This window comes from Canis aureus, chromosome 7 (genome assembly GCF_053574225.1).
Source record: "Canis aureus isolate CA01 chromosome 7, VMU_Caureus_v.1.0, whole genome shotgun sequence".
NCBI classification, from domain to species: Eukaryota; Metazoa; Chordata; class Mammalia; order Carnivora; family Canidae; genus Canis; species Canis aureus.
In genome coordinates this window covers 61,448,032-61,476,031 of record NC_135617.1, presented here as the reverse complement: position 1 = coordinate 61,476,031, position 28,000 = coordinate 61,448,032, and the positions used below count along the sequence as shown (strand labels likewise).

Genomic DNA, 28,000 nt, shown 5'->3' with positions numbered 1-28,000 from the left:
ATAATTTAAAATCTGATTTTAATGGGAAGAGTGAAAACAGGTGATTGAATGAAGTGGAGACTGGGGGAATCCCCGGGGAAGGAAGAGAGAGGAAAGACATTGCAAAGAGGGAGGGGGAGATGGGAACAGACCTTTTTATTAGTAGTGAGTCTAGACTATTCCTGGAATGTTCGACTGACTGGTCAGAAAGAGGACCCAACTGGTGGCCAGAGTCAGAGGAAAGGGAAGCTGAGCAGCACAGCATTGTCCAGAAGGTGCTCAGGGGTCAGTGTGATGACCAGAGCCAGCCAGATGGTGCAGGAAGCAGGTGACTCCCCCGAAGTGGCCTTTGCTCTGTTGATGGCCAATCAGAAGTAGTAACTAGATTTGCCCACCTGGAGTCCAGTCTTTCCATCTGGAACAAGAATAAAGATAACAGTGCACTTTCAGGAGACAGAACTCAGGCATCCCAAAAGTCCCCACCATTTCCCCTAAGACAAGAGATGTAGAAGCAGGAACAGGAGAGTCAAGGATCAGCAGCTTTCTGTGAGCAGTGGGCTGACTGGTTGATACAAGTCCCCAGCTACCACCTAACTCCCAGATAAGCCTGGATTTTACACGTGTCTCCCAAATATCTGTCCCTATTTAGTGACATAAGAATAATAACAATAGCGAGTATGTGGGAAGTCCTTAATGCGGGCCGGATACCATGTCATAAGCCTCAAACCCATTATCTCATTTCATTTTTACATCAGCCTTATGAAGTGGGTGCTAAGACTGTCCTCACATTACAGATAAGCTGATGCTTAGAGAGGCTCATTAATTTGACCGATATCATAGAACTAATTGGAGTAGAAATGGGATTTCCACAGTATCTGTCTGAATCCAGAGTCTGTTCTTGGTCACTTGAGTCATACTGACTCTAATCAATTGTAATATTAAAAGGTAGTATAGGGGGGCACTTGGGTGGCTCGGTGGTTGAGCATCTGCCTTTGGCTCAGGTCATGATCCCGGGGCTCTGGGATCCCCACAGAGAGCCTGCTTCTCTCTCTACCTATGTCTCTGCCTCTTTCTCTGTGTCTCTCATGAATAAATAATTAAAATCTTAAAATGAAAATGTAAAAAAGGTAGTATAGAGATGATCTAAATTTAAAACTCCATTTACCATATGAAAACATGTTCAAAATATCCCCATTTCATAGAGTTGTGGACTTGGGAAATTACAAGGGTAATCCAGGCACCCATTTGGCAACCGATGGTGAAGTCAAGCACCTAGAGGCAGCAACTTTCACTTGTAAACATTGCCAGATGTTTCTCATTTATAATGTCCTGAACTCTTTCCAGAACCTTCCACCCCAGCATTTTTCCTGATGGTAGATAAACCCTGAGAAACCATTAGGTCTTGAATTAGATGAGGCAAATCAAGCTGGTACAGTGAACTCAACACCATCTTTCATCAGAAAAAGATATCAGCAAGTCCCTAAACCAACACAGGGCTTTTCTGTTTATCAGCAAGTGGCAACTCCAGACCTCCTTCCAGTGGTGCAGAGAGGGCCTCACGTATTTCCTCTAGGGAAGTCTCTACAAAGGTGACTAGGGAGACCACAGAATTATGGGGCCAAGTCTGAGAACTGTGGAGAAAGGAGTGGTAGAAATTCCTTTTATTTTATCCTATTTTATCAGGCCGGCTGAAGAGAAACATGGTCTGTTGAACTAAATTCTTATCCAAACAATACAATTAACTTCCTCCTCCTCCTTTTCCTTTTCCTTCTCCTCCTTTTCCGGCTCCCTGAAGCTTCCAGAAAGTAAATTTTACATCTTTCATTCAATATCACTTCTGTGCCTGCTGAGACTAGCGTGCGTCTGCTTAGAGATAGGCCTCACCCTACCAACTATGATTGGATTTGAAAGATGGTGAAGGGCCAATCTGTCCAAGTGCTGGACACTTATTTTTCAAATATACTTGCCAGTGCTGTGAAACTATTCAAAAGCATCAGAGAAAAAGCAAGCTTTCAGATCCTTTTTTGCAAAAGTAGTGTTATATTGATAGCAAAAGCTGAAAAACACAGCACCCAAAAGAAAACTACAAATTTCACTCTTGAATATGGATTTTAAAAATCTGAAAGAAAAAAAAATCTGAAAGAGCCAACATTAATTTCTGATAAAATATTTCCGTAAAAAAGAGGAATATCTTCTTAACATATGTATGCAGTCACACCAGAGCCAGCATCAGACTTTTTTTTTTTTAAGATTTTATTTATTTATTCATGAGAGACTCAGGCAGAGACACAGGCAGAGGGAGAAGCAGGCTCCCTGCAGAGGGGACTCGATCCACAGGACCACAGGACCACTATCTGAGCCAAAGGCAGATGCTCAACCACTGAGCCACCCAGGTGCCCCGAGCCAGCATCATGCTTAATCGTGAAATACTAAAAGGACATCCAGTAAATCTAAGAAAAAGACAAAGATGCCCTCACCGCCGCTATTATAAATTTCATGTTGTAGTGGAGGTATAAACCAATACAATTACAGAAGGGAAAGAAATAAGAAGTATAAAAATTAGTAAGGGAAAGAAAATGTTCATTATTTGCAGATTTATGATTTTACACCTTGAAACCTTAAAGGTAAAAAAATGCACTACAGTGTCTAAATGCAAAATAAATATACCAAAATGGGTAGCCCTCCTATCAGTAAATGACTCAGATCCGAGAAAATAGAAGTCCAAGGTGGTAGTGGGAAAGATAAGAATCAAACCAATTTGCACTGCAGAATCCCCCACAGGCTCAGGAATTGGTGGGACCCGTTCCCTTTGGAAATGAAGGAAGTATTAAAGCAAAGAGAACTGATTGAAATACTGTTTGGGAAGCAGTTAGAGCCCTTAAATGTCCTCCCAATTGCCTGCCTCGCCATAGCAGAAGACTGGAGGTTTATACTCTGGAAAGGGAAAACCGGGGAGGTCTCTAGCTTGGAGGGCATTAGGCACACTTGAGGGCAAGGGTGCCAGAGAGAAAACCAGACTAAATGTAAGTATTAGTTGCTGAAACTTCTGCTTTCTTTCACCTCTGCTCCTAGAAGATAGCAACCTGGCTTTATTCTTTCCAGAAAGTTGGAAAAGACTAACCTGGGGAATCCAACCAGCTCACAAGGAAAGACATAAAGCTATAGACAAGGGTCTTCCCCAGTGAAACCATCCAGCCAGAACATGCTACAAATCCTTCCCTACACCTGCAAAGCTTCCAATCAGCTTAAATAGGAGCAGATGACCAAAGATCGCCAGGCATCTGAGGAAAACTAACATGCAGCATGAAAACCAAATGTGCAAACAGAAAAAGGAAGTCAGAGGAAATGGATTATGCCATTATGTAAGAAGAGAAACATGAAAACAAGGACAATAAAAACCATTATTAATATCCTTAGAAAATAAGAAACTATTGTGACATTGCATCCACAAAATAAGAATAGAATGCTCTAAAAAATAGAAAAAGAAGAGCTTTGGGAATTTTTTTTAAAGATTTTATTTGAGACAGAATGCATACCCGTGAGCAAGGGGTGAGGGGGACAGAGGGACAAGCAGACTTCCCACTGAGTGGGGAGCCCCATGCAGGCCTGAATCCCAGGACTCGGATCCCAGAGATCATGACCTGAGCCGAAGGCAGATGTTTAACCAACTGAGCCACCCAGGCACCCCAGAGCTTTTGGAATTTAAAGACATGCTATCAGAGATTTGTTTTTAATTTACAGAAGCTTTGGAAGATGGTATGGAGGGCAGCCTGGGTGGCTCAGCGGTTTAGCGGTTTAGCGCTGCCTTCAGCCCAGGGTGTGATCCTGGAGACCCAGGATCAAGTCCCACATCGGGTTCCCTGCGTGGAGCCTGCTGCTCTCTCTGCCTGTGTCTCTGCCTCTCTCTCTCTCTCTCTGTGTGTGTCTCTCATGAATAAATAAATAAAATCTTTAAAAAAAATTTTAATTAAAAAAAAAAAAAAGATGGTATGGAGAAAACCTCCAAGAGTGTAAAGCCCAAAGACAAAAGTAGATGGCAAATATGAGAGGAAATATAAGAAAGTTAGAACCCTCGTCCCAGAGGTCCAATACAGAACCACAGGATTCCAGAAAGAATAAACAGTGAACATAAAAGGGAGGGAATTATTGAAGAAATATTCCCAGAACTTATTGAAAAAATTTTCCAGACCTGGAGAGCATGAGTTTCCAAATGAAAAGTGTTCAACACGAAGAATTAAAATATACCTGTACTTACATATATCATTGTAAAATTTCAGGCAATGAAGACAAACAAGCAAACAAAAAATCCTCCAAATTTCTAGTGAGGAAAACAAAAGACCCATATAAAAGATCAGGGAATAAAGATGGTTTCTGACTCCTACCACAGGAAGCTAGACGGCAACAGAACAATGTTATCGAAATTCTAGAGTGGCTTTCAACTTAAGAGTTTTATGCTCCTAATACCATTACTCAAGTATGGGAGTCAGATAGAGACATTTGTAGATGTGAAAAAATGTACCTCCAAAGCACTCTTCCTTATAAAGCAATTGAAGGATATGCTTCACCAAAACGTGATAGTAAACAAAAAAAAAGAAAAGAAAAGAAAAAGAAAAAAGGAAGACCTAATGTCCTCAAAACTGGAGTTCTATCACAGGAGACAGGCTGAGGGAATCCCCAGGACAAAGGACAAAAGGAGGCAAACATGCACCAGGCATACAGAACAAGTCCAGATGTTTTTCAGGAAGATAAAATTGATAAAATAGTAACTCTTGAGAAGAGATTTATAAACTAGTAAAGAATTTGAAGTGGAATTAATTATAAAAACATTAAGAAAAACAACTAAACAAACTGGGAAAGAAACAATTTTCCAGGGAAAATGAAGACTGGGGACGCCTAAGTGGCTCAGCAATTGAGTTTCTGCCTTCGTCCCAGGGCGTGATCCCAAAGTCCCAGGATCGAGTCCCACGTCGGGCTCCTTGCATGGAGCCTGCTTCTCCCTCTGCCTGTGTCTCTGCCTCTCTCTCTCTGTATCTTTCATGAATAAATAAATAAAATCTTTAAAAGAAGAAAAAGAGAAAATGAAGGCTGAATACTAAAACACATTATAAGTCTACCTATTTGAAACAATTTGGGGCTGGTTCAGGAATACACAAACAATTATAATAAATTAAAGGGTTTAGGAAAAGTTCCACATACACATGATAATTTAAAATTTAACTTGGGGGGCGGTGCCTGGGTGCATCCCTCGGTTAAGTGTCTGCCTTCAGCTCAGGTCATGATCCCAGGGTCCTGGGATAAGGCATTGGGCTCCCTGCTCAGGGGGAGTCTGCTTGTCCCTTTACCTCTGTCTGTTCCTCTCTGTGTGTGGCTCTCATGAATAAATAAAAATTTTAAAAAATTTTTTTAAAACTTGGGCAGCCCTGGTGGTGCAGCAGTTTAGCGCCGCCTGCAGCCCGGGGTGTGATCCTGGAGACCCTGGATCGAGTTCCACATCAGGCTCCCTGCATGGAGCCTGTTTCTGCCTCTGCCTGTGTCTCTGCACCTCTCTATCTCTCTGTCTCTATGAATAAATAAATAAAATCTTAAAAAAAAAAAAAGAAATGCATTTCCCTGATGGCAAGTGATGCAGAGCATTTTCTCATGTGCATTTCTTAAAAAAAAAATTTTTTTTTAAACTTGTAGTGTAAATACTGTTTGGACTAGCAATTCTACTTCTAGAAATTTATACTAAACATATATTCTTATATGTTTACCAAATCATATATACAAGATCTGTCATGTTAGATCACTTCAGGATTGACTCCTGCAGTGTACTAGGATTCAAGATAAATTTCACAAGTGGCATAATGTGGATTAAAGAATAGACTTTAGGGGCAGTTGGTTGGGTGTCCAACTCTTGATTTTGACTCAGGTCATGATCTTAGAGTCATGAGATCCAGCCCTGTGTCAGGCTCCAAACTCAGCAGGGAGTCTGCTGGAGATTCTCCCCCTGTCCTTCTCCATCTGCTCCTCCCCCTGCTCTCTCTCTCAAACAAACAAACAAACAAACAAACAATAATACAATAGACTTTATTTATTTATTTTTAAAGATTTTATTTATTTATTCGTGAGAGACAGAGAGAGAGAGGCAGAAGGAGAAACAGGCTCCTTGCAGGGAGCCCGATGTGGGACTCCACCCCAGGTCTCCAGGATCACACCCTGGACTGAAGGTGGCGCTAAACCACTGAGCCACCTGGGCTGCCCAAGAATAGACTTTAATGAAGAAAGATTGGTGTCAACAAGAGAAGGCCCATGATCTCCATCAATCTATTTGCCCCTGGAGAAATGTGCTAGGACCAGGCAGTCTACTGTATATGCGATGTGGGTTTGTGTTTCATGAGAGGGACCCCAGTTCCTTGACAGAACCCCTTCTTTTAGGGCAAACATGAGAACCACCTTATCAATGAAGCACAAGCTTGAGCGTTGTGCCATCTAGATATGGTGCCAGCCAGTTTAGACACAAGGTGAGGCACATGAGGCACTTATTTCTGGCACAAAATTTCAGAAGCCACCCAAAACACAGTAATCAAGATAATTTATATTTTAATGAAATTTTTAAAAATAAAAATCAAGATAGAAGCCAGTATGAGTTGGCACAGCACTGTTACTGATTGTCTTTACTTAAAATGTTGATATTTTGTTCATCATGGTTTTTTTGCAATCACATTAAATATTATTTTTTCTTGATTACTGAGATTTGAGAGTCCTCTTAAATGTTGCGTCCAAGCACTACAGTCTCAGCCCTTTTGCCATTGTTGATTGTGTTGTCTGGGAAAGCTAGCCCAGCAACCCCCTGTACCCCACACCTGGATGAGGGAGCTTCCCCAGTTCTGCTGGTGAGTTCAGGTACAGCCCTGCCCACTAGTAGTAGAGTGGAAGGAACCTCCAAGTTCTGACTGGCTCATTTTCTTTCTTTCTTTCTTTCTTTCTTTCTTTCTTTCTTTCTTTCTTTCTCTTCTTTCTTTCTTTCTTTCTTTCTTTCTTTCTTTCTTTCTTTCTTTCTTTTTCCTCCCTTCCTTCCTTCCTTCCTTCCTTCCTTCCTTCCTTCTTTTTCTTTTTTAAGATTTTATTTATTTATTTGAGAGAATAAGAGAGCAGGAACTGGGTGAAAGCAGAGGAAAAAGGAGAAGCAGACTCCTTACTGAGCAGGCAGCTGGAAATGGGTTTAGCACCACCTTCAGCCCAGGGTGTGATGCTGGAGACCCGGGATTGAGTCCACATGGGGCTCCCTGCAGGGAGCCTGCTTCTCCCTCTGCCTGTGTCTCTGCCTCTCTCTCTGTATCACTCATGAATAAATAAAATCTTTTTTTTTAAAGGAATTCCATGCATCTGTGAAAAAAAAAGAAGCAAAACATAAAAGGTAATTAAAAGCAAGGTATAAAACAATTTATGTAGTACAGTAGTCCCCCATTAATCCTGGATTTCGCTTCCTGTAATTTCAGTTACCTGCCATAAAATCACTGTCTGGAAGAAAATAATCTTCTTTCTGACACATTGTCAGAAGGTCAATAGTAGCCTAATGCTATATCACAATGCCTACATCACTCCCCTCACGTCCTCTCATCATGTAGGCATTTTATCATTTCATGTCATCACAGGAAGAAAAAGGTGAATATAGTACAATAAGATATTTTGAGAGAGACCACATTCACATCACTTTTATTACAATAAATTGTTATAGTTGTATAATTTTATTACTGTTGTTAATCTTTTATTGTGCCTAATTTATAAATTAAACTTTATCATAGGTATGCATGTACAAGAAAAAACAGTATATATAGGGTTTGGTGTTATTGTGGTTTTAGACATCCATTGGGAGTCATGGGACATATCCCCCATGGATAAGGGGGGACTACTGTATGTCACCAATTGAATTTCTAACACATGACATATAATATTCATAGCAATAATCACCATTATTGAAAATAGATAACCATTCAGTACCTTATATGTCCCAGACTCATTTAATCTTCATTAACACCCTATGTAGTAGGTACTATCACTAGCCTCATTTTACATATAAGGAAACTCAGATCCAGAGAAACTAACGCTTCTAAAGTCACCCAGCTAACAATCGAAGGAATCAGATTTGGATACACACACAAATGTTTGTGTATATTCATGAACAGTTTATGGAAAGACCCAACCAAAACCCTTCATAGTGGTTATCTCCACGCAATGAGACTGAGAATCTAAGGTCTTATCGATTCTTTGAACTCTCTTTTTACAGTTAGGGTTGCCAGATAAAATACAGGACACCTACTTACTTTTAATTTCGGAGAAAGAGTAAATTGATCTCTAGTATAAGTACATCCTGTGCAAGATTTGGGACACGCTTGTACAAAAAAAGAAAATTATGGGCTGTTTCTCTGAAACTCGAATTTCACTGGATGTCCTCTGTTTGTATTTGCAAAATCTGACAACCTACTCCTAGTGAGCCTTCATTGGGCAAGATCAGAAATTTCCTTATTCCCGCTGCAGTGAAATACCAATTCTCCAACAATCTGGTAACAATTCTGCCACAATCTGATAAGATAGGATTTCAACAGGTGGCATAATGCAGATATTGAAGTCACTCGTTTCAATGACAACATAGTAATTAGGATGAATCAGAAACAACTGTGCCTGAAATTCTGTATTCCCTTGATTTTTTTTTTTTTTCTCTGAAAGGGGATGAGTTGTCAACCACAAAAAACCTCAGGCGTCCTGTATGATACCGTGTGGCTCTATCTCTAACCCCAGAGGAATTCCCCCTGGAACCAGGCAGAGGCTTTTGTTCTTCCAGCGACCTGCCAATAAAAAAGACACATGTATTAATGGGAATTTGGGGCTCTAGAGAGCACATCTGGGTACAGTATCGAAATCTGTATAGGGTCTGAACCCCACAGAGCTTCGGAAGCCCCACAGACAGCTCTCCACGCCGCCCTTCCGCGGGGTCCACATCACAACCCGGACGGGAGGTGCGTCCTCCTGACCTGAGGAGGCTAGCTCCTCTCCGGGATTCCTGAGGGAGGGGAAGGACCTGGCTCCGAGCGTCCGGTCCTGAAGATGCCAAACCCCACGCTCCTTTGAATGTCTGCTACCAGCTGCTTATTGAATGTACAACAACAAAGGGACACACCGAGTACTTCTGGGTCCCAAGCTGTGCAACGGGAATCGGTCATGTTCAAACAAATGCAAGCTCCATTGTTCAAGAAGAGGAACCCCAGGGATAGGAAAGCCCAGCCCCGCGGAGGGTCGCGGCTCCCCCCGCGACTCCCAGCGGAGCGGCGGCGGCCAGCCCTGGGCAAGAGCGCCCCCTGCAGGCATCCCGCGTCATTGCCGAGGATGCGCGGTCGAATTCGGAACCCGGCCGGGCCCGGCGTGGGGATGGATGCCTTGGTTCTAAAACTTCCTGGGGTCGCAGTCATCTGACTCATAGCTGGCGGGGTCGGGGAGGGGGAGGTACTGCACTTCGAAAGGAGAATAGGGGTCTTAGCAAATTGAGTCGTTTAAACGCAGTGCCAATGACATGACTCTGGACTCTAAAGATAAACTGCATATTCTCTCGTGTATTTAAAGCCCTGGGCTGTGGTGAATGTTGGCCATTGGGACACCGGGTGGCTCAGCGGTTGAGCACCTGCTTTCCGCTCAGGGTGTGATCCCGGAGTTTCCGGATGGGCTCCCTGCATGGAGTCTGCTTGTCCCTCTGCCTGTGTCTCTGCCTCTCTTTCTGTGTCTCTCATGAATAAATAAATAAAATCTTAAAAAAAAAAAAAAAGGAATGTTGACCATTGACTTTGCTTCATTTGACTGGCAAGTCTGAGAAAATTAAACTCTTGGTTCTTCATGTGGATGCCACCAAATCCTTGGTGAGGAATCCTTGTTCTGGCAAGATGAGGGAGGCAGGCAAGCAGACACACGAACAGAGTGATCTCAGAGAATGGACACTGCCTGGGCAAAGGCAAGGGTCCAACATATTTAAAAAGCAACATGCTATTTTCAACAACCTGTAAGGAGGTTGGTCTTCCCCTACCTACCACTGTTCCTAGAGATAACGCTCTGCCCATTGCTGAAAAGTAGATTGTTTCACTGCCCACTCAGCCTATCAAAGCCACAAGTGTGTTGTCACAACAACTGATGCTTAATTAAGTGAAATCAGCCATTATGGAATTAAGTCTTCAGGAATATGACAATCCTGATTTCCTTCCTTCCTTCCTTTCTTTCTTTCTTTCTTTCTTTCTTTCTTTCTTTCTTTCTTTCTTTTTTTAGAGGGGGAGAAACGGAATTGGGCAGAAGTAGAGAGAGAATTCCAAGCAGGCTCCATGCCCAGCCCTGAGCCTGACTCGGGGTTCAATCTCACCACCCTGAGATCATGACCTGAGCTGAAACCAAGACTCAGACGCTTAACCGACTGAATCACCTGGGCACCCCAACAGTCCTAATTTCTTAGTATCTGATTTGGAAACACAATTTCACAACTTGTGTGATTCAAGAATGGGTTACAAGCTAAATATAAAACAACCCTTAGCATGTGCCCATCTCTCCCAAGCAGCAGGTAAGGAAAGACAAAGGAATTAATCCCTCATTTCATTGCTGAGGATATCCATTAGGTTAGGAACATGCATGAGGAGACCTCAATTCTATATAAGCCAGTTACTCTTGTGCTAATTGTTCTCTACCATATTCTGCTTTGTTGGCAGTACTGAGGAATGACCTGATAATTACAAATAAGGTTTTTTAAAAGATTTTATTTATTTATTTGAGAGAGGGAGAGGATGAGTATGGAGAGAGGCAGAGGGAGAGGGACAAGCAGACTCACCGCTGAGTGCAGAGCCCAATGTGAGACTCCATTCCAGGACATTGAAATCATGACCTGAGCCAAAGTCAAATTCCTAACCAGTTGAGCCAACCAGGCACCCCCAAATAAGGAGTTTTAAACTTAGCTTTGATAAGGACATCTGTGTGGCTCAGTTGGTTAAGCGTCCAACTCTTGGTTTTGGCTTAGGTCCTGATCTCAGGATCATGAGATCTAGCTCCATCAAGCTCAGTGTGGAGTCTGCTTGAGATTCTCTGCCTCTTCCTTTGTGTCTCCCCCTGCTCATGCTCTCTCACTCTGTCTTCTCTCTGTCTCTCTAAAATAAATAAATAAAATTTTTCTAAAAATAAAAAATAAATAAACTTAGCTTTGATAAAGCACAAGTGAAGGACTGGGGAAAATAACAACTAAACATATGAGTCTCAAGTAAAATTTCCTCTATCTTTTGGGTTTTACACAATGTGGGTGACCAATCACTTTACTGGGTAAAGTGGGACAGGAACTTATGATTTCACAATTCATCAGAAAGATTTTTTTTTTTTAGTTTTTTAAAAGATTTTATTTATTTATTCATGACAGACATAGAGAGAAAGAGAGGCAGAGACACAGGCAGAAGGAGAAGCAGGCTCCATTCAGGGAACCCAATGTGGGACTCCATCCCAGGTCTCCAGGATCACACCCCAGGCTGCAGGCAGCACTAAACCGCTGGGCCATCGCGGCTGCCCTCATCAGAAAGATTAAAGTAATAATGAAAACTCCTTTCAACCAAATGGTGGGTACATTATGAACTTACTATCTTGGAATCAAACCATGAACAGGAGAAGGAGAGAAACCCAGGAAAGACTGAATATGATCATAAACACAAATTCCGCACTCTCATATCACATGAAGAGGTCTTTGATTGAATTTTCCTTTTCTAGTATAGCTCCTCTGCTCTTCTTATTTTCATTATGGTTCTTTTTGGTCAAAGACCAGCCCTTGATGTATGTGGGTTTATTCCTTCTACAACACAACCTCCAGCATGAGCTGGCTCCTCATCCATCAATTGTGGACAAACCAAACACATAAGAATCTCCTAAGCCAGAATGGGATGTACATAGAGAACAGTTACATACTCTAATTAATAACGTTTAATTATTTGAGTGTTTGCAGATAGAAGACCATATGGGAGTAAGCTCAACTATGGAAGGATTTAACTATTGTAGCCACTGGCAAAAATAAGTAATGGGTGGAAACAAAAGTCAACTGTAATTTGGTGTATATAGATCCAAGATCAGAGCATGATTTTTTTTAGGATAGTAGTACCTTTTTAATAATAAAAAATGAACACATTCATCCCTTCCAGTCTACAATGAGTTTGTTTAACTAATTTGGGAATCTGGACATTGTGTTCCTACAGTTTCTGGCAGTGGATGCCATATTGGACTACTCCATTAATAGTGGGGAAAGATAAAACCATTTTACCATCTAGGCAAAAGACTAAGTGTCTTATGTGAGAAATCAGGCTGGACTAAGAGGAAAGACCTAAAGATATTGACATCAGAGTTTCCCAGAAAAACCTCCCAGGCAGATCATCCAACAGCAAACTTCACAATTGATGCCTTACCCACATTTTCAGAGCATCTCATTAGTTGTTTAGTCTCTCACCCTTAAAAATGAGCCAATATCCACAGATTACAGCCTCTGATATCAAAAGTAGAGACCAAAACTAACAGAAAGAAAGGAACCTGGGTAAAACAAACTATATGGGAGAGAAGAAAACACCACACCACACATACCATAGATATCCTCAGAGACAACCTATTGAAATCATAAAATAAGAACAAGATGTTAGGGATCCCTGGGTGGCACAGCGGTTTGGCGCCTGCCTTTGGCCCAGGGCGCGATCCTGGAGACCTGGGATCGAATCCCACATCGGGCTCCCGGTGCATGGAGCCTGCTTCTCCTTCTGCCTGTGTCTCTGCCTCTCTCTCTCTCTGTGTGACTATCATAAATAAATAAATAAATAAATAAATAAATAAATAAATAAAAACAAGATGTTAAGGGTGCCTGGGTGGTTCAATTGGTTAAGTGTCTGACTCTTGATATTGGCTCAGGTCTTGATCTCAGGGTCATGATCTCAGCATGAGATCAGGCCCCATGTCAGTCTCTGTGCTCAGTGGGAATCTACTTCTCTCCTTCTCCCTTTCCCTCTGCCCCTAGCTCCTCAAACAAATAAATAAATCTTTTTAAAAATAATAAAATCTTCAGACCTTAAGAACATGAGTTTTCATATATTTTTTAAAGATTTTATTTAAAAAAATAAATAAAGATTTTATTTATTTGAGAGAGAGCAAAAGAGAGCACAAGTGGGGGAGGGCAGAGGAAAAGAGAGAAACAGACTCCCCACTGAGCAAGGAGCCCAACCTCAGGAGCCTGGGATCATGACCTGAGCAGAAAGCAGATGCTTAAATGACTGAGCCACCCAGGTGCTCCAAGGTTTCATATTGAAAGGGTTCACTCACTGCTCAGCACCAATAAATGGAAACTGATCCACATCAATCATTTCTTTGTGGAATTTCAGAACACCAAGCATAAAAAGATCACTTAGGCTTCCAGAGATGGAAAAACAGATCATAAATAATCAGTAATTAGAATGGCTCTAGATTTCTTCATAGAAATATTGGGAAAAAAAAAAGAAAGAAATATTGGGAGACAGAAGACAATTGGGAACTGCCTTCAAAATTCTGGAGGAAAATTATTTCCAACCTAGAATTCTATACTCTGGCAAACTATGAATCAAGTGGGAGAGCAAAAGAAAAATAATTCCATAATTGCAAGCTCAAAAGAGAGCTTCTCAGGGTGCCTGGGTGGCTCAGTTGTTGAACATCTGCCTTCAGCTCAGGGTGTGATTGCAGGGTCCTGGGATTGAGTCCCACATCAGGCTCCTTTCTCAGCAGGGAGTCTGCTTCTCCCTCTCCCTTTGCTCTTCCCCCTTGCTCATGCACTCTCTCTCTCTCACACACACAAATAAATAAAACCTTAAAAAAGAAAATAAAATATGAAATTACAAATACAAAATTAAGTATGAAAATGAATACTTATGTAGAATGAGAAAATAAATCATAATAAGCTATAAATTTTTAAAAGCAGGAAAATACAGGGGCAGCCTGGGTGGCTCAGTGGTTTAGCACTGCCTTCAGCCCGGGGCCTGATCCTGAAGACCCAGGATCGAGTTCCACATCAGGCTCCCTGCATGGAGCCTGCTTCTCCCTCTGCCTGTGCCTCTGCCTCTCTCTCCCTCTGTCTCTCATGAATAAATAAATTTTTAAAGATCTTTTAAAAAATAAATAAAAGCAGGAAAATACTACAAACACAAAATTCAGAAAAATAGAATTTTTTTTGTGTTAACTGCTTGATCCATGTCTTTGTTTATCTATTTAGAGAAAGAGAGAGAGCCAGATTGAGCTAAGGAGGGTGGGGAGGGAGAGAGAGAAACATAAGCAGGCTCCACTCTCAGCTCAGAGCCCAACATGGGGCTTGATCTCACAACTCTGAGATCATGACTCATGCTGAAATCAAGAGTTGGACGCTTAAGTGACTGAACCACCCAGGTTCTGCTGATCCATGTCTTTTCACTCTATATTTTTCAGCTGCATAATTTTCCTCCCCAAAATCTATTGTGAAAAATTTTAAACCTATAGAAAAGTACCAAGAATTTCATGATAAACACTATCTACCTACCACCCAAATTCTACACTTAACATTATATTATACTTAATAAAACACCAGGGGTGCCTGGGTGGCTCAGTGGTTGAGTATCTGCCTTTGGCTCGGGTCATTATCCCGGGGTTCTGGATCAAGTCTTCCATCCAGCTCCCCGCAGGGAACCTGCTTCTCCCTCTGCCTATGTCCCTGCCTCTCTCCATGTCTTTCATGAATAAATAAATAAATCTTAAAAAAATAAAAATAGGGATCCCTGGGTGGCGCAGCGGTTTGGCGCCTGCCTTTGGCTCGGGGCACGATCCTGGAGGCCTGGGATCGAATCCCACGTCGGGCTCCCTGCATGGAGCCTGCTTCTCCCTCTGCCTGTGTATCTGCCTCTCTGTCTCTCTCTGTGTAACTATCATGAATAAATAAATAAAATCTTTAAAAAAAAATAAAAAAAATAAAAATAAAAATAAAAATAAAAATAAAAATAAAACACCAATCTGTCCATCTATCCATTCCTTAGAGTTTATATTATTATGCTGATAAAAATTAATTATAGCTGAGCCATATGTAAATTACAGTGACTTTTCCTGCACAGCTTTTTGTTTCCCATGGAGTTAATACTTGTCTTGTTTTTTCATTTTTACAGTTTTCTCTGAACACATCAGAATGTTCAATTCCTAAGTCTCCACCAAGTCACTAAATCTTTCCTTATAAATTTTATCTTGAAATCTCTCTTAGAGTTTTCTGACCTACTCCAAAATGAGTTGATTGCTCTGTAGGCTTAGAGCCAGCAGTGGATTGCTCGTGAAGCTAATGAAGCCTCAGCTTCAGGAGCCCTAACCTCAGCTTCAGGAGCCCTACACACAATCATGTATTTGGTAAAATTTGCAAGAAAAGATATTTTTACTGCGATTGGCCAACTTCACTGTCTCTTTCCTATCCAACTTTCCCTTTGTCATATATGCAGTTTTGGGAACCAAGGGAAAGTAAGTTGAAGATCTATGCAATTTAGATTTAGTTGGATTTATTTATGTAGCTTACAGTCACATCTGTATAAAGTTAGCTTATTGTCAACCAATTCCAGTAGGAATTGCTTCAGGAATATTCCTACCTCCTACTGTACTAACTCACCTAGGGCTATTGCATGAGGGTACAGGGTCAGAGGTTCTAACAAGATGTACTATGATGCCTAGCAGCAGAAGTAGGTGAGTAGGAGCAGAGAAACAAGGTCTGAATGTAAAGAACCAGAAGCTAGTCTGTGGAAAACTTTTTCCATTAATCAGATACAGGAAATTGCAAGTGATGGATTCAGTTCTTAGCAATTCAGTTTTCTCCTATCAGGAACATACTGGATAATGCAACACATACAATTATAAATGCACCACACAGGTTTTTTGTTTTGTTTTGGTGCGAAACATTTACACAAAACTTATCAGAATTCTGCTTCAACCTATAGCAGAGCAATACTATGTGTATGGAAAGTTGTTTATTTTATACATCTCTACTATCAATAATAAAAACAAATTATGATTAACCATGCTCAAGAAAAGATTGAATTATCTCCCTATTCTCTCTAGAGAAAAATATCACAAAATCATTGTCATATAGCTATATTAGGAGGATAGAGAAATAGGAAGGGTGTGTGTATGTGCTGGGGGCAGGGACTGAAGGAGAGTCAAATCCTCATCTTTCGTTACAGGAAGTGCATAAACGATACCTAAAATGGAAAAAAAAATCAAGAAGCAGTACAGGGAAGCTATTTTGAGATAGGGAAGCAGCTAAAATAATTCAAAGTGATTGCCTCTGAGAAGGAGAAATGGGAGGAAAGAGACTAGGGACTGCTTTGGGTTTTTTCTTCTTCCTTTTTTTTTTTTTCTTAACAAACTTTGTAGAAGCCTTTAATTCCTGAAATTTGCGCATGAGTAATTTTGAGAAAAATTAAATTTAAAAAACACTTACATCCTGTAATCGAGAAATTCCAGCTTTGAGAATGTATCTGTCCCACAGATAGACTCACACATGTGCATCATGATATTTTTACAGTTATTGATTGCCGCATGGTCTGTAAGTACAAAAGATTGGAAATGATTTAAACATCATCAACAAGGGATCGTTAAAATAAATAAAACATATCTATTGGAATGCTAGCTAGCCTATTTTTAAAAAGAAGGGACTCGATATACATGTGGAGAAATCTCCTAAATGAAAAGGAATAATACAGAAAATGTGCATGTATGCTACCATTGGTATAGGAACAAGAAAATACTTGTACAGAAACTCTAGAAGGACACATCAAAAAATGGAAACAGTAGCTGTCTTCAGAAGAGAGAACCTAATAGCTAAATAGAAGGGGTAGGAGAATGATTTACTTTTCATTACAATACCCTTTCATACTTTTAAAATTATAGGCCATGTGGTAATAGTATCTATTAAAAAATAAATTTTTAATTAGAAAAATTTTAATATGAAATGGAAAAACTATATGGTTAATTAAAGGAGCCCAACAACAAAATAAATGTGCATTTGCTAATTAGTAATTGTATCAGTGAGGATTCTCCAGAGAAATAGAACCAGTTTATAGATACAGAGAGAGAATTATTGTAAGGAATTGGCTCTCACGATCAAGAGCGCTGGCAAGTCTGGAAAATGTAGGGCAGGCCAGTAGGCTGGAAACTCAGATAAGATCTCTGTTATAGTTTGAAATAAATTCCTTCTTCTCCAGGAAACCTCAGTTTTTGTTCTTAAGGCCTTCAGTTGCCTGGATGGGGCCCACCTAGAGTATCAAGGGTAACCTTCTTTACTTAAAGTCTACTGGCTTGTAAATGTTAATCACATCTGCAAAATACCTGCACAGCCATATCCATACTAGTGTTTGACCAAACAACTGGGCACCATAGCTCAACCAAGTTAACACCTAAAATTAACCATCACAGTAACCATTGATAAAGGTCTAGTTGCAAAAAATAGAAACTGTGATGCAGGTTTTTTTGTTTTGTTTTGTTTTGTTTTGTTTTGTTTTAAGTAAGTAGATATTGATACAAGAAAGTAGATTCTCACAAGTTAATTAGAGTAGAGATGCAATTTTAGGATGAACATCTGGGAAAGTGATCCTGGAACTGCTAAATTTAAGAATATGCCCCCTCCCCACCCCCAGCTGCAATCCAAGAATCTGGAAATTACTGCTACTGCCATAATAATGGTCTCATAATATTCTAGAAACTATAGACTGGATCCTGCTGCAGACAACTCAACATCTCCATGATCATGCTTGATAAGAGCCATGGAGACAGAAAGACAGCCTCCAACTCACTTTCAACTTTTTTTTTTTTTTAAGATTTTATTTATTTATGAGAGACACACAGAGAGAGAGGCAGAGACACAGGCAGGGGGAGAAGCAGGCTCCACGCAGGGAGCCCAACATGGGACTCGATCCTGGGTCCCCAGTATCACATCCCAGGTGGAAGGCAGCACCAAACCGCTGAGCCACCCCGGCTGCCCTCACTTTCAACTTCTAAATCTCATCGGAGCACATATAACTGATTTGTCTAAGAGCCCTGCTTGCAAAGGAAGGTGAGAAATGTAGTGTTTGGCTTACCACACTTTGTAGCACAGGAAAGCATACCCAGATGAAATTGGCTAGCAAGCCAATCCACAGCATTTGCTACAGTAACTAAACTTGTGAATGATGGGTTCTGAGAGGCCAGTAGAACAGTACCCTTCCTAGCAGCCTTACGCCTTTGTCCTTTTTGGGTTGGGTGTCACTGGTTTACTAATGTCTTTGCAAAGCCAGGCGGATACCAGACTCTTTCTTTCACTTTGCCTCATATAATAACTAAGTACAATTATTTATACACTTTAAAGAGTACATTGCACCTGTCAAGAAAAAAAATATTCATGATACTTGCTTAAAGATGGTAAAGAAGACTTTATTCAATGGGGTTTTGTAGTTGAGGAGAAAGATCAGGCTCAGACTACAACAAGGAATAGAGATTTATAGCCAAGGAGCAGGATGGGGTCAGAGGGTGAGGTTAAGAGGAAACATCAAAGCTGAGAGGATAGCTAGACCAACTTAGCCAGATTCTTGCTGAAGGCAGGCTAGGGTGATAAAATATCAAGGATGAGGGATGAGGAATTTGATTAAATAGCAAAGTGATCAGACCAAAGATGGGAGATTCTTGCCAAACTGACTCAGCATGATTCTTGCTAAACTAGAATAAGCGGGCCAAGGACAGATCCCAAGGCCCAGTTAAAAAGAGGACTCAGGGATCCCTGGGTGGCGCAGCGGTTTAGCGCCTGCCTTTGGCCCGGGGCACGATCCTGGAGACCCGTGATCGAATCGGGCTCCCGGTGCATGGAGCCTGCTTCTCCCTCTGCCTGTGTCTCTGCCTCTCTCTCTCTCTCTCTCTGTGTGTGTGTGTGACTATCATAAATAAATAAAAATTAAAAAATAAATAAATAAATAATAAATAAAAAGAGGACTCAGAAGAACCTGACTAGAGGTAGGTCAAGGACAGAGTCTTAAAAAAAAAAAAAAAAGGACAGAGTCTTTGTCACACCCCTCCACACCCAATTAACAGAAATAATTAATTGGGTGGAATGTGCTAGCTGGACAATTCTGCTTCACGGTATGCCATGTGATAATCCTTCCCACATCTGGAAAAATGATGATCTTGATAAGCTGCCTTTAGGGAGCAGAAAACCACAAGTCTCCTAGTGTTCCATTCCTCAGAGATAACTTACATCAGTGACGATAGATATAGAAAAAATGAAATACTCTTCAAAACCTTAATTTGTCTATTCATATATTGTTTACTTTGTTATTGCCTGAGGACTCTACCTACCAGCTGCTTTATAACATGTTTTTAGAAACTAGAGGGAACCCACTCACAATACCACAAATGAGAAAAATAAGTTAAAATAGGCTGTCATCACTGCCAATTATCTCACTATCAAAGAGGGAGCTGGATAACCTTGTTCCCAAGAGTGTGTGTGATCCTTCTAAGATAGAAAGATCTCAGTTCAATGTTTTGAAATATATCAAGGACAAAAGTTCTCAATATTTTACCCATGGCCTCTAAGAAGATCCAACTAATTATTTTAGGATCTGTCAAGGAAAACAGGAGACTGGATTATCTCCTATTATCTGTGAGTTTGGTTATTTGAATTATGAGAAATCTAATAAATTAATTTTCCTAGAAATGGGTACATGAGGGGGGCAAAATAGCATGGAAAGAATATGAGAGCTTCCAAGTTGGAGAGACCTAAGTTCAATTTTCAGCTCTGCTACTAATCTAAAATCAATTAGCTACTTTTGCATATAAAAACCACTTAAAAACTCAGTGGCTTAAAATAACAATCATTTGGTGCACAATTCTACAGGTCAGGAATTTAGGCCAGTTTTTCTGGTCTCCTTGGACTCCCTCACATGCTTGCAGCTACCCACAGGTCAGCAAGGTGACTATGCTTCCAGGAGTTGGCTGGCTGTTAACCTGTGTACCTCTGTTCTCCTCCATGTGGTCTCTCATCCCAGAAGGCTAGACCAACCTTGCTGCCATGGAGAAAGCAGAGGTCCAAGAAAGAGGGTTGGAGTATGCAAGACCACCTCTAGAGATCTAGGCTTGGCATACTGGCATACTGTAATTTTCATTGCATTCTAGTTACTAAAGCAAGTCATGAGGCCAGCCCAGTTTCAAAGGATGGGAAAATAGGTGCAAAGATTGTGACAGAGTCACATTTTAGTGGAATTGGTTTTGGGGGACATTAATTAGGGCCATAACACTGCAATCAATCTGCCACAATGACTTTGAGTAAGTTATCTATATGAACCCCAGTTCCATCATGTCTTAAGTGAAAATAATAATGCATCTGAAAAGGTTTTAGTAAATAGGAATAATATACCTGTTACTAATAACCACAGCATTTATTTATCTGAAAACTTTAAAAAATATATTGGGGGGGGGGCGCAAAGGGAGAGGGCAAGAGAGAATCCCAAGCAGGCCCCACACCCAGGGCAGAGCCCAATGCAGGGCTCGACCCCATAATCTCAAGATCATGACCTAAGCTGAAAATTAAGTCAGATACCCAACCAACTGAGCCACCCAGGTGCCCCTATCTGAAAATGTTTTGCCATAAAGTCATAGCTTTTATATATATTCTTAATTCAAGTCTGTTTCAGCCTCAGGGCCTTTGCTCAGGGCCTTTGTCTAGAATGCTCTTGTCCCAGATCTCATGTGACTAACTCTTCACTCAGGGCTAAACTCAATTCTTTCCCTACCTCACATATGGCTCCCTTACATGCCTACACTTACAAGAATTTACCAATCTATATGAACAAGGAATTTATTAATTACACAAAACACCAAAAAAGCCAATGAGTCCATTAGTAAGGCTAAATACATTATGATGCATTCATATCATGGAATACTATGTAGCTATTAAAAAGAACGGAGCATTATGGAATTAAGAAAATTAATGTGGAGAGGAGTCTGGGTGGCTCAGTCGGTTGAGCATCTGACTCTTGATTTTGGCTCAGGTAACCATCTCAGGATCTTGATATTGAGCCCCACATCAGGCTCTGTGCTCAGCACAAAGTCTGGTTTTCTCCTTCTCCCTCTCCCTTTGCCTCTCCCCTGCCTGCACATTTTCTCTCTATATATTAAATGAATGAATGAATAAATGAATAAATAAATAAATAAATAAATAAATAAATAAATAAATAAATAAATAAATCTTTTTAAAAGATCAAAGTGGAGTTGTGGTTTACTCATTCATCTAGTAAAAATTTATTGGGCACCTACTATGTTCCAAACACTGTTCTAGGAACATGGACACATGCATGAAAACAGGGTCCCTGCTTCATTCAACTCACATTTTAGTTACCTGGAAAATATAATAAACTTTATCACCTAGGTAACCACCACTCCCAACACAAATATCTAGAAATGTTGGATAAAAATATAATAAATATGATCTTAAATGCATATTTTAAAGATTGGTGCCATTCTGATTCTGTTGTCTTTGTGTTTTTACTCTCTGGAAGTTGGTAGGATTCTCTTTGATCCTAATGTTCTAAAAGTTCTTGATGATTTGCCATGATGTTGCTTTATTTATTTATTTATTTATTTATTTATTTATTTATTAAAAATAGTTTATTTTTGGGCAGCCCGGATGGCTCAGCGGTTTAGCGCTGCCTTCGGCCCAGGGCATGATCCTGGAGACCAGGGATGGAGTCCCACATCGGGCTCCCTGCATGAAGCTTGCTTCTCCCTCTGCCTGTGTCTCTGCCTCCCTCTCTCTCTCTCTGTGTTTCTCGTGAATAAATAAATAAAATCTTTTTTAAAAATAGCTTATTTTCAGGGCACCTGGGTGGCTCAGTTGGTTAACCATCTGTCTTTGGCTCAGGTAATGATCCTGAGGTCCTGGGAGGTCTGCTTCTGCCTCCCCCTCTACTCTTTCTCTCCCCCATGCTTGTGCTCGCTTGCTCTCTCTTGTGTTCTCTCTTAAATAAATTAAAAAATCTTTTAAAAAATATCCTACTTTTAAGTAATCTCTACACCTGATGTGGAGTTTGAACCTACAACCCCAAGATCAAGAGTCACATGCTCTTCCAACCAAGCCAGCCAGGCACTCCAATATTGCTGTATTTAAAGCAATTGATCTAGGTAGTGGATGGGCTCCCTCAGTCTAGAATTTCATATATTTCACTTCTTGCAAGTTTTTTTAAAAAAAGATTATATTTATTTATTTATAAGAGACACAGAGGGGGAGAGAGAGAGAGAGTGAGAGAGAGAGAGAGGCAGAGACACAGGCAGAGGGAGAAGCAGGCTCCATGCAGGAAGCCCGATGTGGGACTCGATCCCGGGTCTCCAGGATCACGCCCTGGGCTGAAGGTGGTGCTAAACCACTGAGCCACCTGGGCTGCCCACTTCTTGCAAGTTTTCTTGAAAATTTTCCTTTATAATTTATACTCATCCATTTTTGTTGTCATTCTTTCTAGAACTCCTATTTTTCAGAGTTTTTACTCTGCATATTTTAAAGATTGGTGCCATTGTGATTCTTTGCCTTTGTGTTTTCTCTTTCTGGAAGTTGTAGGATTCTCTCTTTGTTCCTGATGTTCTAAAAGTCCAGAACTATGAGAAAATAAATTTCTGTTTTTTAAGCCACTCAGTTGATGGTGTTCTGTTATAGCAGCCCAAGGAATCTAATACAGGGTTCCACCCCTCTGACAGATTTTCTTTCTTTCTTTTTTTTTTAAGATTTTATTTATTTATTCATGAGAGACACAGAGAGAAGGCAAAGACACAGGCAGAGGGAGAAGCAGGCTCCTCGCAGGGAGCCCGATGTGGGACTTGATCCCAGAACTCCAGGATCACGCCCTGAGCTGAAGGCAGACTCTCAATCGCTGAGCCACCCAGGCATCCCTAGATTTTCTTTCTTTTCAGCTGGTCAGTTTCTCTTCAGAAGACTCTCTCAAACTCCTCCCCAGGAGTTACTAGCCAGCCACTGGTGTTCTCAGAGTCAAGTGTGGGGAAATGCACGGGAGTGAGCCTGTTTAGTGTATAGACTTTGAATTAACGCTCTAGTATTTAGTACTGTGTCTCTGTCCTTAGCTGTGCCTGGTGTTTCAGTCTAAAGACCTTAGATGCAGCCTGTCTAGAGGAAAAGCCTCCAGTCTTCTTCCAGGGTGGAAGATAGGGTGATCTAACTTCTTGCTCTATAGACTTTCAAACAATATTCTTGCTCTGAAGCATCATCTTCACCCACTCTCAGAGTAATATGATGCTTTAAATTTCTAAGACTTTCAGAGTTCTATTCATAAATTCCCTTGATTCTGGGCTTCTCTGCTGCTAACTTAGGTTTCAGCATTTTCTGACTGCTAAGTTAGTTATTTCTCATCCATTTGAATCCCACCTTCCAAAATTTTGATGTTGTGATTCCCTAGTCTCTTCCCTACCCTCATGCTTCACTGTCATGAGATATTCAATATGCCCTGTTCAACTGGATGTTTTAAATACCCACATGGGAACATAAGACAACCTTGGATCCAAGAAACACAAATTGAAACTGTGATCCCTACATAAAGCCAGGGCTCTCAAAGGAGAGTAACACTGGTGAAAAGATGGACTAGAAAAACATGTACTGACCTGCAGAGGAAACTGACAAGGAAACTTTTAACCTTGACTCTAAGTAGGAAAAAGTATTCTCCCTTTAAAATGGATAAACAGGGACCATGCCACACAATTGAATTTATATTATTAGGGAACCTCAAGCCAAGAAACTAACATAAAGACTGGTCCTACATATATGATACTCCCAGAGTACCTGGTCCTGACTTTACAATGCTTCTAGAATGCCTGACTTTGCAGAGGCAAATGGAAAACTGCTTTGAAGGTACATGCTCTTATCAGAGGCCTCTTAAATTTCCAACAGCTAATGTTAAATGAAGATGATCTCAAAACTCATAATTACAAAGCAGAAAGGAAACAATCATTTAAATCATTAACACACACACACACAAAGTAAGATTAGATTCCCAAGATCTTCATACCTACAACAATCTAATGAACACTACTGAATATGCATATTTTAAAGTATTAAAGATACAAAAAAGATTTAGAACCATACATAAGTAACAAGACATGAAAGAAAACAGGAATCTTTGAAATGAATTAAATATAATTTCTAGAAAGACAAAGGAAATCACTGAAAATAAAAACTCAGTAGATTTTTCATTATCAGATTAGACAGTTGAAGAGAGTTTGCACACTAGAAGATACGTGCAGAATATGGCACAGACAGTTAAAAGTATAGAAGAATGAAAAAGATTAATAGAGGATAGAAAAGAAGTTTCAAACAGAAGTTCCAGAAGGAGAGAATAGAACTAATTGGTAATATTTGAAGAAATATTTGAAGGTATTATTTGGAGAAAAAATGGCTTTGAAGAATTTGTTGACCATAGTCTGCAACGTGAATGTCATTTTATACTAAACAATGTATACCATAGACTGCAACATGAATGTCATTTTATACTAAACAATGTATACCATATAGACCATGTTCTCTGCCTATAATATGATACAATGAGAAAGCAATAACAAACGATAACAATGCCACACACATTTGAAAAATTTTAAATATAGTATATGGGCCAAAGAAGTCATAACAAAATTACAACACATTTAGCAGTGAATGATAATGAAATCACTATATACCAAAGTTTGTGGAATGCAATCAAAGCAGTAGATAATGGAAATGTATTGCCTCAATAAATCTATGATTCTGGGGTGCATGGGTGGCTCAGTCGGTTAAGCGTCTGACCTCAGCTTGGGTCATGATCCCAAAGTCCTGGGATGGAGCCCCCACATCAGGCTCCCTGCTGAGTGGGAAGTCTGCTTCTCCCTCTCCCTGTCCCCTCTTCCCCCGCTGGTGCTCTCTCTCTGTCTCTCTTAAATAAATAAATCTTTTTTAAAAAAATAAAATAAATCTATGATTCTAAAGTTGGTCCCCAGGCCAGCAAGATGACCCAGGAACTTGACAGAAATGTAGTTTTCTATCTCCACCCAAAATCTATTGAATTAGAAATTTTGAAGTTGGTATCTAGAAATCTATATTTTATCAAGACCTCCAGGTGATTCTGATGCATGCTTAAGTTTGCAAACTGCTTAATGTTTGCTATTAAATGTATTAAATATTAATAACAAACATCCAACTCAAGAATTTAGAAAAAACAGGGATCCCTGGGTGGCGCAGCGGTTTGGCGCCTGCCTTTGGCCCAGGGCGCGATCCTGGAGACGCAGGATCGAATCCCACGTCAGGCTCCCGGTGCATGGAGCCTGCTTCTCCCTCTGCCTGTGTCTCTGCCTCTCTCTCTCTCTCTGTGACTATCATAAATAAATAAAGTCTAAAAAAAAAAAAAAAAAAAAGAATTTAGAAAATACATTAAATTTAATGTAAAAGTAATAGGAGGAAATAGTGTTAACAGCAGAAATTTTCTTTACAATCTGTTTTAATGGCTTTAATTCTATGTTAGGACCCTTAAAGAGGCATTATCTTTGCTTTCAGGTTCTAACTATCCCAGTTTTCCTTCAGCTTGACTCTAACTAGTTAGGGTAACAGTGCAAAGAAATTGGGCAGAGAAGAAAGTAAAACAGAACATTTCAAGATCTCGCATTCTAGATATCTATGCAGATATATACATACTTTTTTTTCTAGATAGAATCATAAGGAAGTATTAAAAATTATTTGGGGGGAGGGGAGACTGGGGGTAAGTGGGGTAGTTTTCATTTTTCCTTTTAAAATATTTTTACATTCATGTCTGGTAGACTGTCAGTTGAGCATGTGACTCTTGATCTTGGAGTTGTGGGTTCAAGCTTACTTTAAAAATAAATAGATAAATGAAGAAAATATTCCTATTGGGCACCTGGGTGGCTCAATGGGTTAAGCGTCTGTCTTTGACTCAGGTCACGATCTTGGGGTCCTGAGATGGACCCCCAAGTCAGGCTCCCTGCTCAGCGAGGAACCTGCTCCTCCTTCTCCCTCTGCCCCTCCCCTCTACTCCTGCACACTCTCTCATGCTTTCTTGTGCGCACTCTCTTTCAAATAATAATAAAAAATCTTTTAAAAAATATGTTCCTATTAAGTTTGAATTTCTAATCCTATCTTTAAAAGTGATAGCAAGGGCAGCCCTGGTGGCTCAGTGGTTTAGCACTGCCTTCAGCCAAGGAAGGGCCTGATCCTGGGGAACCGGGATCGAGTCCCATGTCAGGCTCCCTGCATGGAGCCTGATTCTCCTTTGCCTGTGTCTCTGCCTCTCTCTGTGTGTGTGTCTCTCATGAGTAAATAAATAAAATCTTAAAAAAAAAATAAAAGTGATAGCAAGACTATTTTGAACTATGAGATTATGGGTAATTTTTATTTCCTAATAAAAAAAGGAAAAACAAGACACTTAGTTAATATTATTTTTAGAACAATTGCCAAAACAAAAACACGTCCCAGGCCTGGATTATGTCAGATCTTTTTTTTTTTTTTTCCCCTAATTCACAATCTCCTTCTCAGAATAAATTAGCATGCTTGATAAAATGTGTAAGCAATTTTCTGATAAACTCTAAAGGAACTGAAGACTAGTTCTAAGAAACCCACTCACCCAATCGTCAATCAAGAGCCTAATTACCTCTAACCAAACATAATTTTCTTTTGTACCTTATCTATTTTTATAAAATGTCCCTGTCAAGAGTAAATCTTGACAGACTTGGCCTGGTAGGCTCCTTTTCCTTTGCAGCAACATTTATAATAAATTTTGATAAGTGGCCATAACTAAATTACTTGGAAATGTGTTTTCTCCAACAGTATTTAGGTATGTTTTAAAACCTTAAAAAAATCTGGGTAATGGCCACCTCAGTTACAGTCCAAAAAGGGAGGGCATGATAAATGACAGGGCCATAGAACTATGGGAATAGAATGCAATTATTCTCCCATTCTTTCCTCGGTATCTGTCGGCCTACCCACAACAGGCTTTGGAAAGTACTTGATGTGTACCACGTGCCGGGCACCGTTCTAGTATCTGCGGATACCAACAGGAACAAAAGGAGCTGGGGGGAGTAGAACTACAGTTCCCACAATGTCTTGCTCCCCGGCCTCTTCCCAGGTGAGCGCTTCTTTCCGCTGGTCTCTTCCCAGGGTCCGCGCAGTACAGGAAAGCCCCGCCCGCCTATCTGCATCTGCCCTTCCCCCGGTTAACTCCCACAATGCCTTCGCGTCCGCGTCCAGGAGGACTACAGTTCCCAGGCTGCTCTGCTCCCGCCCTCGGGTGGTATCCCCCTTTCCCGGTGCCGGACGCGGTAGGCGCTAGCCAAGAGTGCCAGGTCCTGGGCTCTGGGTGTCCTTCTCCGGGGCAGGGACGAGGGCAGGTCTTGACTCTCGGGCACCGGGCCCGGAGGGAGCGCCGGAGGCCGCTCTCGCCCCTGTCCGGCTTACCTCACACTCCTGTCCTCCTTCCCCACCCGCGGCCGCCTGGATAACTCCGGACCGACTGCCTGAGGCACGGGTGGCGGTCTCGGCGGCCGCGGCTGTGGCGAGGCCGCGGCCCTCGGGGCGGCGGTAGCAGCGTCAGCGCTGGGGAGGAGGAAGGAAGATGGCGTCGGAGCTGGAGCCCGAGGTGCAGGCCATCGACCGGAGTTTGCTGGAATGTTCGGCTGAGGAGACCGCGGGGGTAAGTACCAGGACCTGGGCAGGGACGTCCGGGGCTCGCAGGTCGCGCCCCCGGGGGAGGACCCGACCCCTGGAGATGTTGGAGCAGCCCGGCCCTGACGGGGTGACGGCCTCCCCAGGCTCTCTGGCCTCGCCTTGCGGGTAACCCGGGGAGGCCACCGAGCCTGCCCCTCTCCTTCCGTCTTTATCTTCCAACAGTCCGCAGAGCCGCTCTGTGCGCTAGCCACCCTTGCGTTCCCTGTCGGCCTAGGAGAACCGACAGCTCTTCCATTATCCCCCCCCCCA

The 28,000-nt window shown here is 41.2% G+C and overlaps 1 protein-coding gene and 1 long non-coding RNA gene across 8 annotated transcripts in view; one reads left to right on the top strand and one right to left on the bottom strand.

The window, feature by feature from the left end:
- Position 1: 1 nt before the first annotated feature.
- On the bottom strand, positions 2 to 27,989 carry LOC144317513 (uncharacterized). 2 transcript variants are annotated; one of them, XR_013383519.1, is made up of 4 exons: positions 27,482 to 27,988; positions 16,469 to 16,571; positions 7,161 to 8,807; positions 2 to 394 (listed from the first exon to the last, which is right to left on the bottom strand). It is a non-coding gene; the product is annotated as an uncharacterized LOC144317513 (long non-coding RNA). The 2 variants fall into 2 exon arrangements; XR_013383520.1 differs by lacking the exons at positions 2 to 394; positions 7,161 to 8,807 and adding an exon at positions 16,104 to 16,226 and having other exon boundaries at positions 27,482 to 27,989.
- Positions 27,256 to 28,000, top strand: part of UBR2 (ubiquitin protein ligase E3 component n-recognin 2) — a 126,318-nt gene continuing 125,573 nt past the window's right edge. For all 6 annotated transcript variants that reach the window (XM_077903988.1, XM_077903986.1, XM_077903987.1 and 3 more), the window contains exon 1: positions 27,256 to 27,716. In XM_077903988.1, coding sequence (XP_077760114.1) covers positions 27,639 to 27,716 — 78 coding nt within the window. In that variant the 5' untranslated portion in view covers positions 27,256 to 27,638. The remainder of the gene's footprint in view (positions 27,717 to 28,000) is intronic.